This window comes from Moschus berezovskii, chromosome 11, assembly GCF_049115385.1.
Source record: "Moschus berezovskii isolate FMDL1 chromosome 11, NW_MosBer_1.0, whole genome shotgun sequence".
Taxonomy (NCBI): Eukaryota; Metazoa; Chordata; class Mammalia; order Artiodactyla; family Moschidae; genus Moschus; species Moschus berezovskii.
The window spans coordinates 665,347-682,153 of record NC_142470.1 but is presented as its reverse complement, the minus strand read 5'-3'; the positions used below and the strand labels follow the sequence as shown (position 1 = coordinate 682,153).

The 16,807-nt window shown below is 67.1% G+C and overlaps 2 protein-coding genes across 14 annotated transcripts in view; both read right to left on the bottom strand.

The window, feature by feature from the left end:
• Positions 1–536: 536 nt before the first annotated feature.
• Positions 537–3,292, bottom strand: NRARP (NOTCH regulated ankyrin repeat protein). The gene has a single exon (XM_055400698.2). The coding sequence runs from the start codon at positions 2,647–2,649 to the stop codon at positions 1,495–1,497; it is 1,155 nt and encodes a 384-aa protein (XP_055256673.2). The 5' UTR covers positions 2,650–3,292; the 3' UTR covers positions 537–1,494.
• A 43-nt stretch (positions 3,293–3,335) lies between these two features.
• Positions 3,336–16,807, bottom strand: part of EXD3 (exonuclease 3'-5' domain containing 3) — an 82,172-nt gene continuing 68,700 nt past the window's right edge. For 9 of the 13 annotated variants that reach the window (XM_055401260.2, XM_088840974.1, XM_055401261.2 and 6 more), the window contains 3 exons: positions 8,772–8,865; positions 7,303–7,337; positions 3,336–7,034 (listed from right to left, as the gene is read on the bottom strand). In XM_055401260.2, the coding sequence (XP_055257235.2) occupies positions 6,315–7,034; positions 7,303–7,337; positions 8,772–8,865 (849 nt within the window). In that variant the 3' untranslated portion in view covers positions 3,336–6,314. Of the gene's footprint in view, positions 7,035–7,302; positions 7,342–8,771; positions 8,866–16,807 lie in introns of all 13 variants that reach the window. The other 4 variants (XM_055401265.2, XM_055401264.2, XR_016038512.1 and 1 more) reach the window with 3 other exon arrangements.

Genomic DNA, 16,807 nt, shown 5'->3' with positions numbered 1-16,807 from the left:
ACACAAGGTTTTATAAAAAGCCGCAGATGACTGCCCAGATCTGACCAGCCACGCACAAAGGGCCTCCACCCACCTGTGTCCTCAAGTGCTCCCCATTTTTGCACGAAGGGTCAGCAGCACTTCTACCCTGGGGAAGCCTCATTTAAATTTGAATAATTCAGCCTCCCTTTTATTTCTCAGGATCAAAACAACAAGGGGTGTGGGGTTGCATAGAAAATTGGAACCTCGGAGACCAGGAAGGGCGCCTTTCGGGACTAAGAGTGACGCAGAGGGACGGCCTCCGGCCTGGGTCCTAGAGCGGCCCCTCCCGCCTGGCAGGGCTTTCGGATTCGAATCGGGTCCTGGAAGCTCTGGGAGGCTGAAGAGGGGTAAAGCGGCCCTTCAGCTCACTCGGCAAGTAGCAAAAGAGATTCACAGTCTTATAGGCATTTTATAAAAATATAAATATGGGTACAGTTGCCTTCACAACGCTGGATACAACGCCCTTTAAAATTGGGTCTATAACCAAGATTCAAAAAATACACCTAAAACGTGGCTTAAAAATATGTTAATATTTTATATTGTCATAAATGTTATGACATTTAATTGTGGCAAATCCATTTACTTTTTTAAAAAAAGTGTGCAATCGACTGTTAACCATACTAGAACTAACTAGAAAGGCTTGATCCCCACCTCCGTCACCGCCACACCCGAGCACTCAGGCTCCCACGGAAGCTCTGCAAACCGGCAGGCTTGGCGGATGGCGGCCTCTCACCGGAGAAGGGGGAGGGGGGCCCGGGGCTTCCAAAACTCACGCGGAATCGTGTGTGCGAGAGGGGAAGGCGGGGCGGCGGAGCAGGGGCGGTGAGGGGGAGAAGCCGGAGGGGAGGGAGCAGCGCGGGGGAACCATGAGGCCGGGCGCTATTTTCAGTGCAACCAAGAAATGACAAGACTCAAGTTTTTAGTTTTAAGACTAAAAAAAAAAAAGTACATCTCCCCGCCCAACCCCCCTTAACCACATTGACCACGCACAATATTTTCCAAACACAAAATTCAGGCGCACAAACATCACCCACAAATATGCACACACGTGATAAATAGTTTAGAGCCCCGGGAACAGCAGAGCGTCTCCTCCGTCGCGCGTCGGCCACGGGTCCTTCCACCTTCAGGAGAAAACATTTCGAGCAGGAGGATCCGGTGTCTCGGGATTCCGAACTTGCTGGTGGCGAGACTCAAATTTCAAAGGGGCTGGGGCCCGCGCTCCTCGCCGACCCGCGCGGCGGCGGGCGGGGCCGTGGGAAGCGCCCCGGCAGGTCTCCGGTGGCCAGGGGGGGAGGTGGCCCCAGTCCCCGGCCGCGAGCGGGCGGGCTTGGCCCCCGTGGGCACGGACGTGCGCGCCGGACTCGTGGTGGCCGCGGGCGCCGAGGGCCGGGCGCACACCGAGGTAGTTGGCGGGAAGGTACAGCAAGGACGACGCGCGCGGGGCCCGCGTGCGGGCCGGGGTCTGAACCGGCATCACCGGCCGCCGCCGGCGTACTTGGCCTTGGTGATGAGATAGAGCACGATGTCCTGGTGGCCGCCGAACGCGGCGATGTGCAGCGCGCTCCAGCCGTCGCGGTTTGCCAGGCGGATGTCCGCGCCGAACTTGACCAGCAGTTTCACTAGCTCCAGATTGCCGTCGATGACCGACTGGTGCAACGCAGTCTGGCCCTCCGGCCCGAACGAGTTCACGTTGAACTCGCAGTTGGTCATGTTTTGTAGCAGCGACTGCAGCTCCTGCGTGTTGCCCTTGCGCACGGCCTCCTGGAAGATGCGCTGCGTCTGCGGCGCCGAGCAGGTGGACAGCTCGGCTTGGCTCATGCTGTCGCCGGGCGCGGGCCCCGGCTCAGCGCGGGCGGCGGCTTCGGCGCGGGCCCCCGGCTGCCTCGGGGCGCGCCTCGGCGCATGGAAGGCGCGGCACCCCCGGGCCCCGCACGCCACCCCTGGGCGCTCCGGGCGCTGGGGGCCGGGGGCCGCCGCCTCGGGACCCCCGCCACATCCAGCCGCGCCCGGCGGGCGGGCGACGGGGGCGGGCGCTGCGCTCGCGGGGCCGGCCGGGCCGGGGCGGCGGCGCCGCGTTCCCGGTCCCTGCGCTCTCGGGGTGCGGCTCCACTCGCCTCCACAGGCGCCGCTGCACTCGCCCGCCCGCCGCGCCGGGGCGCCTTTTACCTCCTTTATATTTGCATGACAATGGGCGCCCATGACGCGCGCGCCCGCCGCCCGCCCATTGGGCAGCGCCCGCGCGGGGCGGGGCCGCGCGGGGCGTGTCCGGCGGCCGGGGGCGCTGGCTGCCGGTGGCGCGGGGCTGGGAGCCAGGTGGCGGCGGGTGGGCGGGGGTCCGCGTCTCCGCCGCCGCCCCTCCCACGCTCCCGCTAGCCACCAGGGGAATTCCAAGCTCCGTGCGCGGACAGACCAGGCCCAGCCCGCGGCCGAGCGCGACCCCAAGGGGCGAGAGGGCCGCTTTCTCTGGTTGGGTCTTTGCTGGCATCTCAGACTGGGGGGTCGGGGCTCGGGTAGAGACCCCCAGTCTCGCTCCCCGCTCCTGGAGTGCTGGCCGCGGACCCTCCACGTCCCCAGCACCCCAGGCTCTCCCAGGGACGAAGCCCGCCCAGCCCGGCCCGTGGGACACATTTCCCCGAGGGGGACAACTCCAGGACACCTTGGGACCGTGACCTCAGCCACGCGGGGCCTTTCCGCTGGAGAACCGCTCCCCTGGGGGCCTCGGTCACTCCGTTAGTTCCCTAACTTGATTGGCAAGAGGAGCCAGGCCCTGAGGTTTCCTCAGCCCCGCCCCAGAAGAAGCGGGTCTGTGGCCCCCGGAGCTGGGGTCGGCCTGGCAGTCAGCTACTCCGCTGTGGAGGGGCCTGCCTCCTCTCCCGGGCCGACCCCATATGCAGGAACTGGGCCGGGTGAGGCCTGGCCAGGTGAGCAGCCCCAGGTAAGGTGCCAATGCTGCGCTGAAAGGGAACTCTGAAATGACTCACTTCCAAACAGTAAACCCGCTTTTTATTGACACTCTTAACACTGCCGCCAAATTTCCTCATTAGGATTTCACAGTTTATAGCTCTGCTGTGGTCGTTGGAAATTAAGGAGGAATGAACCTCAGAGCAGTTGGCCCGGGGTGGTGTTGCTTCCGCAGCCACTGGAATTCCTTCGGAGGCCGCTGGGGATTCCTGGGAGGCAGCTGGGGAGACCACCCTGTTAGGCCCTGTTTGGTGATGAACTCGGGTGTCTGTCCCATGTCCCCTAGGCCTGGAGACCCACGTGAGTGAGGTTCCCGCCCCCCAACCCCACCCCCATCCCCCCCCACCGCCGCCGTGACCTGGGAGGAGTCACAGCCGAACCACAGGAGAACTAGACAAGACCTCAGACCCTGGCTGCCCCCACTCTGGGGTCCTTCTGATGGCCAGGGCCACCCAGGCTCCGTGCTCTGGTTCTTCCTGAGGCTGGTAGTCCAGCCCCTCCGCTCAGCTCTGCTCCCCGCCACACAGGTGGCTGTGCCCTGAGCTGAGTACAGACCCGGCCCAGGCCCGGTGCTCAGCCTGGCCCTGGCGTGACGGGGGTGCTGCTGCTTTGGGGAGCTCTCCTTTGCCCACTTATCCTGCAGACACATGTCCCTGGGCCCAGTAAGGGGACCTGGGGTCAGTGGCTGCTGAGCTGACCACCTTGAGAGTGGGGGTCCCTGTCCACTTCCAGCCGCCCTCCCACAGCCCGAGACAAGATGTGGTTGGGAGGGAGGCCCTGGGCTCTGTGTACTCAGGCCCATATTTGCCTCCAGAGTGGGGAGGGGTGACCCCGTGTAGAGCCGCGACCTGTGGGGGATCCCCGCCACCCCGCACCTGCGCCCCGGAGCAACACGGAAGGGCTGGCACTCTGAGGACGGGTCTGCAGGCAGGACCTCCTTACCAGTTGCATCTGTGTTTTTTGTGTATCTGCTGGGCCCGGCTGTGCCCAGGCCCATCCCCAGAAGGTGGTGGGTTTACAGAGCAAGGCCCAACCCAGGTGGAGGCCTCAGGCCCCCCTGGCCTGGAGAAGAGCATCTGGAGACCCCGCTGGGCCTGGGAGCAGAGCCTGGGAGAAAAGTCCCATTGACACCCGCAGCGGGCGGCAGACAAAGGGGCCCTGTGAGCTCAGTGTGGGAATGTGAGGCCACCACCTCAGGGCATGAAATTGTCAGCTCGGTGCCCCTGGGCAGGGACGGTGTGGCCAGAGAGGCCACAGGAGCCCAGCCTGAGGTCGCTGCCAGACCGCCCCCTGGCCTCAGCATGGGTCAGACAGGTGTAGCCCTGCGGTCACCTGGCCCCCAGCTCTCTTTGTGGGACTGGGTGATGGTCACCCTGTCTGCGGGGAGCCCATGGCTTCTGCTCCTCCGTGGCCGAGGGGAACTGTGCATGGGGTGGCTGTGGTCCACACACCATGTGCCTGGAGCTGCCCCGTCCAAGGACAGGGCCTGAGAGGGGCGTGGGGGCGCTGGCTCCCGGAAGTACTTCCTGATGTTTGCTGAAGGATGTGTCCAAAAGGAGGACATTTGTTCCAAATGTGCTGGGCGGGGAGGCGGGGGTTGGGGACCCCGCCAGGCCCTCTCCTGGGGCTCGGAGAAGCCCCTGATGTCTGTGGCATTCCTTGGTGATGTTGTCACTTCCACAAATAGGCAAGGGGCTCACTGGCTGGGAAGGAGAAGTCCTCAACCTTGGATCTGGGGTGACAGGCCCAACGCGGACTACAAGGCTGGACAGACGTCCTCCTGGGAGCTGGCCCAGGGGCGTGACCCCAGAATGAGTCCAGGGTTGGAGAGGGTGGCCTCCTCCCCTGGGGGACCCCTTTCCTTTAGAGGCTCAGAGCAGTGGGCGCTGGGAAGCCCCCTGGCTGGGGAGGGTTGGGTGGGGCGGCGGGGAGGACCATGCAGCGGGGGCACTGGCTGGAGCCGGGAGGCCGCAGCCACCTTAACGCGCTCGGCAGGGGAGGGAGGCTGAGCGGGCCGCAGGCTGCGGGGCGGGGCCTCCAGCTAATTCATTAAAATGTGTCGGGGAGCGTGGGAAAGAGGAGAGCGTTTCTTCCCAGCAGCCCAGACACCTGGTAGAAGGGCGCGAGGATAGAGATCAAATAACAAACACCAGCCCTGGGCCAGCGGCTGCGGAGGAAGGAGCCCGGGGCAGGAACTGCGGCAGACAGTCCCCGCGGCCTGGCACCCGGGCGCAGCCCACCCTGCAGGCCTGGTGAATGACCCCTAGCCCAAAGCGGGCCCGGGTGGTCACGGGGCGTGGAGGGTGCTTCCCACAGGCCTAGGGCCGGGGAGGGGGCCGGGGCTTGGATGCGCTAGCAGTGAGCCTGTTGACTCTGGGAGACCCCGGACGGACGGACAGACCAACGGATGCAGCCAGCCTGGCAGCAGAGGGCGGGAGGCTGGGGTCACGCGGTCTGAGGACCGGGGCCTGCTCAGCTGTCTTCTCCTCTCTGTGGAGCGCTGCGCGGGGCTGGGGTGGACCTGCCTGGGGGCCTGGAAGGACACGGCCCGGCCCCGAGCCTGTGGCCTTGGCCTCTGTCTGTCCAGGGCCGCGGGTCAGGGCAGAGTCCCCAGGACACAGCTGGCTGGGACCCCTCCCCGCCCCCCGCTTCCTCTTAACCCTGCGGGGGAGGAGTGGTCGGGGCTGCTGTCCCAGGACAGGACGTGGGACCGGAGGTCCTGCTCCTGGAAGTGGGACACCAGCTGCAGAGGGCCCCTGCCCCCGTGGGGGCCTGTTCACCCTGGCATCCCTGCCCAGCCCAGGCCCCATGACCTCAGGGGAGCCGAGAGCCAGGTGGGCAGAGTGGCCCCGCACACTGCCCTCGTCCCCGGGCGGGCCACCCCATCTGTGGAGTGTGCCCTGGCCCAGCGAGGCCCAGCATTGCTGGGGGGCTGAGTGGGTCCGTGCCTGGCACATGGTGGGGACTACACCCCGGGGGGCTCAGAGGCCATGGCTGTCCCTGGCGTGGTCAGGAACACGGGCGGGGCAGAGGGTGCAGACGCCTGGCCCCGCGGCCAAATCTGCGCTGGTTTCCGCTCTGGGCAGGAAGGACAGGAAAGGGATGTGGGCCAGGGTGGGTGAGCATTCCTGGGGCTGAGCCAGGGGGAGGCAGGCAAGGGCAGGCGGTGGTCTGGGCCCAGGCCTGTTGCTCACAGGAGCCCCCCCAGGTGCCTGCCCCGGGCCCCCCGGGGGTCAGCGCGGGGTCTGAGCCTGTGTCTCCCTGGGCGAGAAGGCAGATACTTTCTGCCTTGTGACGACGAGGCTCCAATGCACACTCCAACACGTATGTGTTCAGGGCCTTCTACACAGCGAAGACCCGAGCAGGGCTGCCCAGCCCAACGGCTGAGGCCCCGTGAGGTCACGGCCTGGCTGGGTGGGGGCCTGTCTATCCCCGAGGACCCCCTCCTGTGCTCGCTGGAGTCTGAAGTCCCAGGGGAGCCCCACGGCTGGCTTTGCTGGGGGAAAGCAGGGGAGACCCTGTCCCGGGGGCCTGGCCCTCGTCCTGGGGGGTGCGTGGTGGAGGGGGTGACGGGAACGGCCACAGCGCAGTGGGGGAACCCCCACTGACCTCCAGCAGGTTTGGGGGGCCACCTGGGTCCAGCCCTCAGACTGTGAGGGGCTGGCGAGCGCGGGGCGTGGCGTGAGCGGAGACCAGAGGGAGGAACTGACGGCTACCACCTGTACAGCTTCTGCACTTTTACTCCGGGCGGCCTGGGCCCCGCTCTCAGGAGGGGCCACTGGCTGGGCAGGGGGTTCCCTCCAGGACCTCTTGGAAGTTGCTAGTGACTCGGGCCAGGTGGGAACCTTCCCAGAAGACTTTGCCGCAGCCAGTGCAGCAGTAGAAATGCCGCAGCCCAGGCCTCCGCAGCACGCCCGCCGGGATGCCCGCCAGCTGCAGCCGGGTGCCGTTGGCCAGCGTGGCTGGCACGCGGGTCTGCAGGTCCGCATCCTCCAGCCAACGGCAAGTGGGGTCGTAGGTGCAGCCCCCGGGGGCCTCCTCCGGGGTTGAGCCTGGACATGGAAGCGGCCACCCTGAGCCCCGCCCTCAGGCAGGCAGGCCCATCCCACCCTAGTCGGTGGCTTCTTCCTCAGCCCCCAGCCGCCCGCCCTCTGCCTCTCCTACTAGGGACCCTCTGGGTCACAGGGGACTGGCCTCTTTCTTCCCGGCCCTCCCTGGCACTGCCCTCCCCGTGGGGCACAGGCCCATTCCTTCTCCCTCATCCTGGGGTTCCAAATGCCAGGGCCCCTCGTGTCCCTGGCGGGTGGGCCCAGGGCTCACCTGTCTCCTGCTCACCATCGCTGTGGGGGGCCTCACTGCCTGTCAATCAAGGACATCAGGGTCAGTCCCAGGGAAGGGGTGGGTGGCCCCAGGGAAGGGCAGGTGGCCCCAGCACCCACAAGGCACCTCCGAGTGCCCAGCCCCCACCCTGCAGGGAGAGGGCAAAGGGCAGGGGGCCAAGATGCTCTGTGCCAGCCCAGTTTCCTTCCATGGGAACTCACACCTTGGGACATTCTTGGGGCTCAAAGGTCCTTGGGAAACAAGTTCTGGGCACAAGATCGGCTGATTAGGGCACTTGGGGGCCTGAGAACTGCGGGCGGGGCAGGGGAGGCCCATCCGTGGTGATGAGCAGATAAGCCCACTGCCAAGGAGCCAGTTTCGCAACCAACCAGCATGGGGCGGGGCGGGGCGGGGTGGGGCAGGCAGGGGCCCAGGGGACCCCGGGGGCTCGGGGTGCAGGAGAGACCCCCAAGAGGCCCCACCCCGCGGAGGGCCCTGGCCAGCAGTTGGGAGAAGCGGCCCCAGGCCCGCTGACCCTGGTAATTTGCTCGACAAACATCTCCCTGCAGATGGCTCCAGATTAACCGCAGCAGGAGTGTGAATGGAGGCGGCCCCCCCCCGCTGCCTCCTGCCTCCGTGGGGCCCAGAGAGGCCACGACCTCAGGCCTCACCTAACAGCCCGAGGGGTGCTGCCCAGGGCCAGGCTGACCTTCTGGTCAGGGTGTTGGGGGCCCCCTATGGGGGCCACTGCTTATGCCCTGCCCCTCCCCCTGCCTCAAGCAAGTCGCAGCCATGCTGCAGAGAGCTGCCCAGGACTGGACACTGGCCATCACCAGCGCTCACCCACCGTGTGGGTGGCCCCGAAACTTCAAGGGATGCAGGCAGGGCAGGGCAGGAGCTGCCGGCAGAGAAGACGGCACCTGGGGGCACCAACTGTGCAGAGGGGCCTGGGGTGCCCTGGGCTCAGGCTACCCCTCAGGCTGTCCCAAGAAGCTCTTCTTCCATTCCCGCCCGCCCTCCACACAGGGAAGCTGAGGCTGGACCACCGATCCAGGTGCCCGGGGCTCGCCCGCCTTCCCGGGGGCCCCGGTTCCCCAACGTCCAGACTGCTGCTTGGCGAGGCCCGTGATGCAAGGGCTGGCAGGCGGACGCGTGTGTGCTCTGTGCTCATCTGGGTGTGCACAGGGCTGAGCGTGCACAGGCAGGCGCGTGAGCGTGCATGTGCCGCTGAGCGTGTGTCTTTGCTGTGTGTGTGCATGTGACTGAGCAGGGCCCGCTGGGGAGAAGGTAGGGGGCATGACCCCAGGGGCCCCGAGGGCCTGAGTGTGCAGGTCCTGTGGGCCAGAGGCCCCAGCCCCCTTCCTGCCAACCCCTGCCCACGGGCACCGCCCTGGCAGCCCAAGTGGGTCAGCTCTAGGAGCACCCAGCGGCAGGGCTGCCACCCACAGACCCCACAAAGCCCCACTCACCGGCACCGCCGGGGCCTCCCGGATGGACGCTGAGCCACACCAGCTGCTTCATCACGTCCTTGGAGACCTTCAGGTACTGGTCACAGTTGCAGGCCTGAGGGGCAGAGAAGACGCTGGGGCCGCGGGGCATTCTCAGCCCCACCGCCCCTAGCCCTGTGCTCCCTGTGGTTCCAGACCGGCCCAGGAGGTTTCACAGACACATGACGTCTCCCTTTCTCTTGCTGCAGGACACGGGGCATACCACCTCTGGGGAGCCCTCCCCCACTGCATGGGCTCCAAGCCGGCCCTGGGCCGCCTCTTCCAACTCCTGAACCGCAGGACTCTGCCACCACCCAGAGGTCCTCCCCAACCCCAGAGCCAAGCCTGGGCCCCTGATGGCTCAACACTGGTTGTGGATGGAGGCCCAGCATTAGAAAGTCATGGGGGAGCGGCCCTACAGCTGCTCTGACTCCTCAGCCCATTTTGGAGCAAGCCAGGGCCATTCCAGTGTCCATGCTTCTGTGACACCTGGCCCTGCCTGCCCCCAGGGGCTGGCACCATCTGGAGCCTGCTGAGCACTGAGTGTGCGCAGGGCAGGAGTCCAGCCACGCAGGGCCCCGGTCTGGGATGTGCAGTGAGCTCCCGTGAAGACCTTGGCTCAGCACCCCTGACCTCACTGTCCCAGGAGTGGGATGGGCCTCCCGATGCGGCCACCCTGTCACTTCATGACGGCTACTGCCTGGCAGGGGTCTAGACACAGGATTCCCAGGAGCAGGCAAGGTGCAACAAACAGGAGAGCAGGGTGGGGGGTGTGGGGGACTGACCGGCTCCCAGATGGGCACACAAAGGCGCCCTGTCAGCCAGGGGGTGAGCTGGTCCACGGGAGGAGGACTCCTGTTTGGTGCCCCCTCACCTGGTGACCCCGTCAGTGCCCTGCAGGTGGAGTGCCTGGGGCAGGCAGCAGTGGGGGGCCCCTGGAGCCATGGTTTGGGGCTCCTGCCCCGCCCACACACGCCCATTTCCCCCCCAAGCTTTTCATCACATAGCTCAGCCTCCAGCATCACAGCCAGGGGTGGGCAGGTGCCAGATGGGCAGGGCTGATTCCCCAGAGCCCCCTGGAGGGCCGCCCCTCCCCCGGCCAGACTCTGGGAACACCTGGGTGCTTCTCCTTTCTGGTTGCAGGTATCAGGGCCGACCGGGCAGGAGTGTGGGCAGGGCTCCGGCTGCATGTCAGGCCTGTGGGCACTCCAGGCCCAGCCGGGAAGAAGCTGGAAAGAGGCGGGCCAGCTGGCCTCTGGGCCGGGCTGCCTGCCCAGGGCCCCCCGAGGGTCAGCACCAGCAGGTACGGGAGTCTGGTGGGGCAGGGTTCTCTGATGGGGTCTGCGGTCTTCCCAGGACCCTGCGGCCCGTGCCCAGGGCGGGGTGCCAGCTCACGCTGAGTCACGCACAGACAAACGCCTAGTACCCCACGAGGCCTGCCCCACCCTCGGGAAGCGCCGGTGCCGGTTTTCCCACGGCCGCTGCCCACAGCCGGCCCGGCAGTCACCCCTGCCCCCACCACCACGCCCGGCTGGCAGAGCCGGTTCTGAGCTGCTGCCCGCCTGTCTTGTGGTCCCCGTCTGTAGGAGGGCCTGTGCTCAGGGCCTCCCTGGCCATCTCCTGTCCACCTCAGGGTCCAGCTGCCCTTGCCCAGCACCCAGAGTGGAGCCGGGGGCTGAGCGAACACCCAGTCAGGGGTTGATGGCCCATCCCCCTGCCCCACAGGGGAGGACAGAGCCTCCAACCCCGTGTTCTGAAGGAGCTTCCCAGAGGCTGAGGGACCCGCTCACGGTCACCCATCCGCTGGCCAGAGCCCCCCACCTGGCAGGGGCCTTAGCCTGCTGTGCAAGTGTAGGCAGGTGGTGTCTGAGCCAGGCCCACTCCCTGCAGGGGCTGTGTAGACCCCAGGCTTGGACATCAGCAGATCGGGGCAGACACCAGTGGGGGGCTGTGGGTGCCCTGGACAGTGTGGTCTCCTGGGCCTCTCGAGGTGTCTGGGACCCCATCCAGGTTGGGGGCCTGAGGGCAGGGCGGGCCTCCACCCTCAGAGCCTGGTCGGGTGGGTGAGTGGGGGCAGGAGGGGTGGGCAGGCTCCTGGCTCCCCCGTCCTGGGGTCCGCCTGGGCCTGGCTCCCACGGCACCCAGGCTGTCTGGAGCTCATGCCCGCTGAGCCGCCCGACTCCGGGCAGGACCAAGGCCCTCCTAGGCAGGGTCTGGAGCCCACCATCAGGGAGGCTGCCTCCCTGGGGCGAGGCCACCAGCAGGGATCGGCCCAGGGGGCTGGTGGTGGCCCAGAACCAAAAGCCAGGCAGGGGCGCCGGGAGGCCCACCCTCCACAGCCCTAGGAGGGCAGTGAGGGGCTGCTCTGGCCACCTCCCTGAGGCATCCCTGAGGCACCCCAGCCCTCGATGGGCCTGGCCAGTCTGTGAGCCTCTGCGACAGAGCTGGGGAGGGGCGGCTGAAGAGGCGCCGGGAGCCCGTCTGCAAGCTGGCCTGCTCTCAGCTCCGAGCCCAGGAACCCCGGCCGCAGCGGCCGGGGCAGCGACTGGATCCAGCAGCACCTGCCGAGAGGGGGCGTGTCTGTCCCAGGCCGTGTGTCTCCAGGCACAGCTGCTCCCACCAGCACTGGGTGTGCAGACACCAGAGCCCACGGCGTGTGCTTTGCCACCAGGTGGGGGATGGCTGGGGCACCAGTGTCAGGAGCAGGGGAGGGCTGTCACTGTGGGCCTGGCCAGGCCACAGAAGCCAGCGGGAAGGCCAGGTGTGGGTGCCAGGGGCCTTACCCTTACCCGTGCTCCTGCCCATGGGCTGAGCACAGCCCAGTGCAAACTGCCTGTGAACACCCTTAAGTCTCCACCAGTCCTGGGTCAAATCGGGGGCTGGGTGGGGGATGGGCCACACCGGTGGCCGCCAGGGCACAGGGCGTGAGACACAACCAGCACTCCTGAGGGGGCAGGGCTGCAGGCTGGGAGCCTAATGGAGGAATCCTCTTCAAAGAACCTGGGCAAGGTTCCCTGCCCTGCCAGCGGCAGGCCAGGACTGCACTCCCGGTAGGCCGGCGCCCTGGGGACCCCCACAGGCCCTGCTGCCCACTCCCAGCAGGAGCCAGGCCCTCCAGGATGGGAGATGCGGTCAGTCTGGTACCCAGGCCCTGGAGGCCCCACAGGCAGGGAAGATGGGCGCTTGGGCTGAGAAGCTATGACATGCTCTAAAATAATGCCCGTTACATACTCATTTAGAGCAAATTTACAGCAAAGCATAAAAAGGTAGAAAAAAATAAACATCATCTTCGCACAACCACGCGGCAAAAGCATGTGTGGGGCGGGGAGGTCACAGATGCCTTCCCGCACATTCTGCACTTGGCGAGTGTCTCCCACTCGTGTCAGAGGCCTGGGGGGCACAGCGGGTCTCAGCTGCAGAACACCAGTGTGTTCCCAGGCCCTTGGCCCCATTTGGTCCCCGCCAAAAGCCACCCACCCCCACCCTCGCCTGAGGTCCCGAGACTGCTGGGTCCAGAGGCCTCCCTGGACCGCTTTGAGCGCCATGACCCCCCAGAGCCGTCCCAACAAATGGTGCTGGGCGCAGGGACAAAGGGCTGGTATGAAAGACTCCTGGGGGGTGGCTGGCCTGACACCCGGTGAGTGGACTGGCGGCGACAGAGGAAGCGATTAGGCGCTGCCTGGGTCTGCCCTCCACCTCGCTCTCCCACGCTGTCCGGCGGCTCTGGAGGGGCCCCCCCCCCCCCCCCCCCGGTCATCTGTCGGCTCCGAGCGCCCAGGCAGGGCTGCGCGCCTCCTTCCAGACCAGCCGCGGCCCCGGGGTGGGGGCTGGGAACCCTGCTGCCCCTCCCCCGCCCCGGCTGAGCACTCAGGCTCTGCGGGGTGGGGCGACCCCCTCCCCACCGGCACACGTGGGGGCGGCAGGGCCCAGCCCAGGCCTCCTAGGAGGTGTGGGGTTGGGGTGGGGCCTGCTTGGGGAGGTCTGAAACCCCAGCCAGGGCTCTCTTGACCCGTGAAGCAGGCTCCAGCCCCCCGCCGCCGCCTCTGTCCCCGTTGCTGAAGACCCCAGGCCTGCAGCCCCGCGGGGCCGCTCCGTGCCTGCCCCGCCCCCTGGCCCGGGGAGGTCAGTTCCCACAGGCCCGGCCCCTCCCCCACCCGGCCACGGCCCGGCCCCTTTGTGGGGCCGCAGACTGGGCGGCGGGGGACGGGCCTCCAGCGCTGTCCGCACCCCAGGAGGCAAGGCCGGGTTTGGGCCCCGAGACCCCGACGGGGCCAGGTCCGGACTGGCGCGTGGACCCCTCTCTGCACGAGGGTGCCTTGGAAGCACCCAGGTCCTCGGGGTGCAAGAGCACCTGCCTCAGTGCGGCTGTGTGTGTCCTCGTGTGTGCACTTGTGTCTGTGCGTGTGTCCATGTGTGCACGTGTGTCTCTCTGTGTGTGCATGTGTCCATGTGTCAGGTCTTGCACGAGTCTGCAAGAGTGGAGGTGCCCTCCTGTGCACGCACACTCATCGGCGTGCAGAGGTGTGTCCTGGGCCTCCACTGTGGGGTGGGAGGAGCCATGACGGGAGCACGGCCTCTGCAGGCGGATGGGGAGGGGACGGGCGCTGCGAACAATGAGAGGAAAGCCCGTCTGGTGCCGCGGAAGATATGCACGGGTCCGAGAAGCAGCCTGCACGACAGGGGCCTGACTGAGGAGCAGCCCAGCCAGCGTCGCCCCGCCCGCCCGGGGCGGGGTGGGTCTGAGCCCCGCCCTCAGGCTTCGCCGCAGGCTGTGCTTCGGGGTCCCTCCTCGCCCCTCTGGTGCCTTGATCCTCTCAAGCCGTCCCCTCCTTTCCCGGCCGCAGTCCCAGCCCAGGGCCACTGTGTGGGGACAGCGGGCTGACAGCTCAGGACACCAGGATAAGACTCCACGTCTGCTCACCTGGATGCTGATGTCCACCCAGGCAGGCAGAGGGCTGTGAGCGTGGCCCAGACGGGTGGCGAAGTCCCCCACGGCCCCTCACACCCCGGCCCCTCACAGTGGACAGTCACAGCCCCTAGGCGGGGGGACCCCCGGGTGGGGGGCAGACACACGGGTCTCAGACCGCTGGTGGGAGTGTGCTGGATGCTCCCGTCCACAGGCTCTGTCCTCGCCTTTGCCAAGTCCAGCGTCCCGGGCCCTTAGGAGGAGCGGAGGCAGTGAGGGCCGCCCGGGGACCTACTCCCAAGTTGGGGGGGCCCCAACGCAGGGAGGGGGCGTCGCAGAGCTCACTGTTCCCAGGGGACAGGCAGGCATGGCCAGGACCCCCAGTGTCTCTGAGGCCAGGGCGGGTGGGCAGCCACAGGCCCCAGATCGACTCAAATAGAATCTGGGTCAGAGAAGGCGGCGGGACCCTGGGGCGGCTCCCCACCCCCTGGGGCGCCCTCAGTCTCCCCTGAGCGGCAGGTCTCTGGGTCCCCACCTGAGCAACGCCCAAGGCAGCACACAGCCCGTCCCGCGGCTCCAGGTTACTCCACCGGGCATTATGCGCCCCTAGGCCCTCCGGGACCCCATTGGGAGCACACGAGACCCCTCCCTCAGCAGCCCCCCTAGGCGGCACCCAGCCCTTCCAGCGGCCCCCCCGGGCGGCCGCGCCTCTCCGCCGTCCCCAGGAGCCCGGGTGACACCCCTTTCTCGGGGCTCCCCGGCACCCCCGGCGCGGCAGGCGCGGGCAGTTCCCAGACGGGGGAGGGGCGCGGCCGTGAGAACCGCCGGCGGCGGGCGCGTGGGAAAGCGGGCGGAGGGGCGGCGCGGGGGCGGGGCGCGCCTGGGAACGGCCCCCGCCCCCGCCGGCCTTTGAAAGGGCCACTCAGGGCGCCCGGCCCGGATTCAAAAGCAAACGGCCTCCCGCCCGCCCTCCCGCCTTCCCGCGCCGGCGGGGCCGAGGCGGGGCGGCGGACCCCAGCCGCCCAGGGCCGTGTGGGAGGGGGCGGGCGCCAGCCGGCGGGAGAAGGGTGCGGGCTGGGGAAGTCGGGGAGGGGCCGCCCCCGTGTGCCCCTGCCACAGGCAAGTAGGGCCTGGCCCTCAGACAGCGGGGTTCCTGTCACCCACAGACGAAGGAAGGCACGCCCCGGAGTCCTCCTCCAAAGGATGGTGGTACTCTGGGAACTGGGCTGGGGGCCTGGAAGACTTTCTGGAGGAGGTGGCATCTAAATTAGGGCTTGGCAGGCCTGGTGGACAGAGTGCTTGCTCAGGTGCTGCCACAGCTGGGGTGACATGTGGGATCCAGTGAGGTCAGCAAAGGCTGGCAGGAGCCGGGTAGCTGGGGGTCCCCGGCCCTTCCCCTTCCTGCCCCTCCCAGGGCTACTGAGTCAGGCCAAGCTGGAGAGGATCCCTTTCCACCACCAACCGCTCCCCCCAGCCCAGCTCCTCCACTTCTCGGAGGGACCCCAACAGTGCACCTTCCCCTGCCCACCTTCTCCTGAGGCCCCCCTGTTCCGGGCTGGCTGTGGGCTCACCAAGGCCCCCACCTGGCCAGGTCAAGGCCCCACCAGCCACCCTGGCTCCCTTGGAGACCTTCAGGTCCACCCTTGCCCCAGATGTGCCTCCGATGACTGGCCCTGCCCAGGGCAGTGAATGGGCAGAGGGGCTGCCTGGGTGGGGGTGGGAAGGGTGTCCCCTCCCCTCAACTACTCTGTGTGGCCAGATAGGGTGGGGTGACGCAGGCCTCTCCTGGCGCCTGCCCACCCGCGGGCACCCCCTGCACGGGCCATCTAGCCAAAGACCACTGCCCTGTTAGCACATGGACGGACTTGTCACAGCCCGGAAGGCCCCACTCTGTCACCCCGAGGACCCTCCCACACCCAACCAGGGCTGCCCACCCCGAGGCCCCGAGCCTGTCTTGCCTGCTCCATCCAGGGCTGTGGGGAGAGTGGCCAAGCCCCTGGGTCCGTCCGCTCCTCTCTGGCACTGGCCCCAGCAGCAGGGGTGGGGTGGGGCCCCTGCAGGAGCAGTTCTGGGTGGCGTGAGGACACACAGGGCTGCTGGCGATGAACCTCTCCCTGCAGACCCCACGGCCTGCGTTCACAGGCTCTGGCTCCTGAGCTGTGCAGCCTGGCCTCTGGGGGAGGGTGTCTCCCGCCCTTCAGCCAGCCCGGCCGCGGGGGGACCCTCACACTGAGATGGGCCCTCTTCCACCTGCCCTGCTGCCTCAGCTGGGCCCGCGTGCCCCTCACCCTGAGGAAGGCAGGTCCTCAGCACCCTGCCCTCCCTGTTCCTCTCAAGCTCACTGAGTGGTGGGTTTAGAGCTGGCCTTTGATGTGTCTGGGCTTCCCTGGTGGCTCAGGTGGTAAAGAATCTGCCTGAAATGCAGGAGACCTGGGTTTGATCCCTGGGTGGGGAAGATACCCTGGGGAAAGGAATGGCAACCCACTCCAGTATTCTTGCCTGGAGAATTCCACGGATAGAGGAGCCTGCCTGGCTACAGTCCATGGGTCACAAAGAGTCACGACTAAGGGACTGACACTTTGACATGTCCAGCCAGTGGCTCCTGTTGGCTCCGTGGCTGGCTCAGGCACTGACGGCTGGGGGGAGGGTGCAGAGGAACAGGAGGCCCCAGACTCTCGGGTGCCCTCCTGCTGCCCAAGGTGCCTTACTGACCCCGGGCTTGCGGATGGAGCCGAGGGTACCAGGCAGCCCCCAGAGGCCTGTGCTCTCCCGCCTGCACCGGCTCCCCTCAGGCCCACGTCATGCTGGCCTAGTGGGGCCAGTGTCCTGGTCATGGTTGTGGACTGTGTCCACCTCACAGGTCTATGTACTGGGAGCCGGGCATCCCAGGCATCGGGGCCCGTCTGGGCTACACGCCTGTCCTCTGTCAGGTGAGTCTGTGCCCTCGGAGTTCCCATTTTAAGCAGGTTAGCCCTTTTAAAAAGTGACCCTCTGGGGGCTTTCCTGGTGGTCCAGTGGTTAAGAATCTGCCTTGCAAAGCAAGGGAAATGAAAGCGTTAGTTGCTCAGTCATGTCCAATTCTTTGCGACCCCATAGACTTCAGACCGCCAGG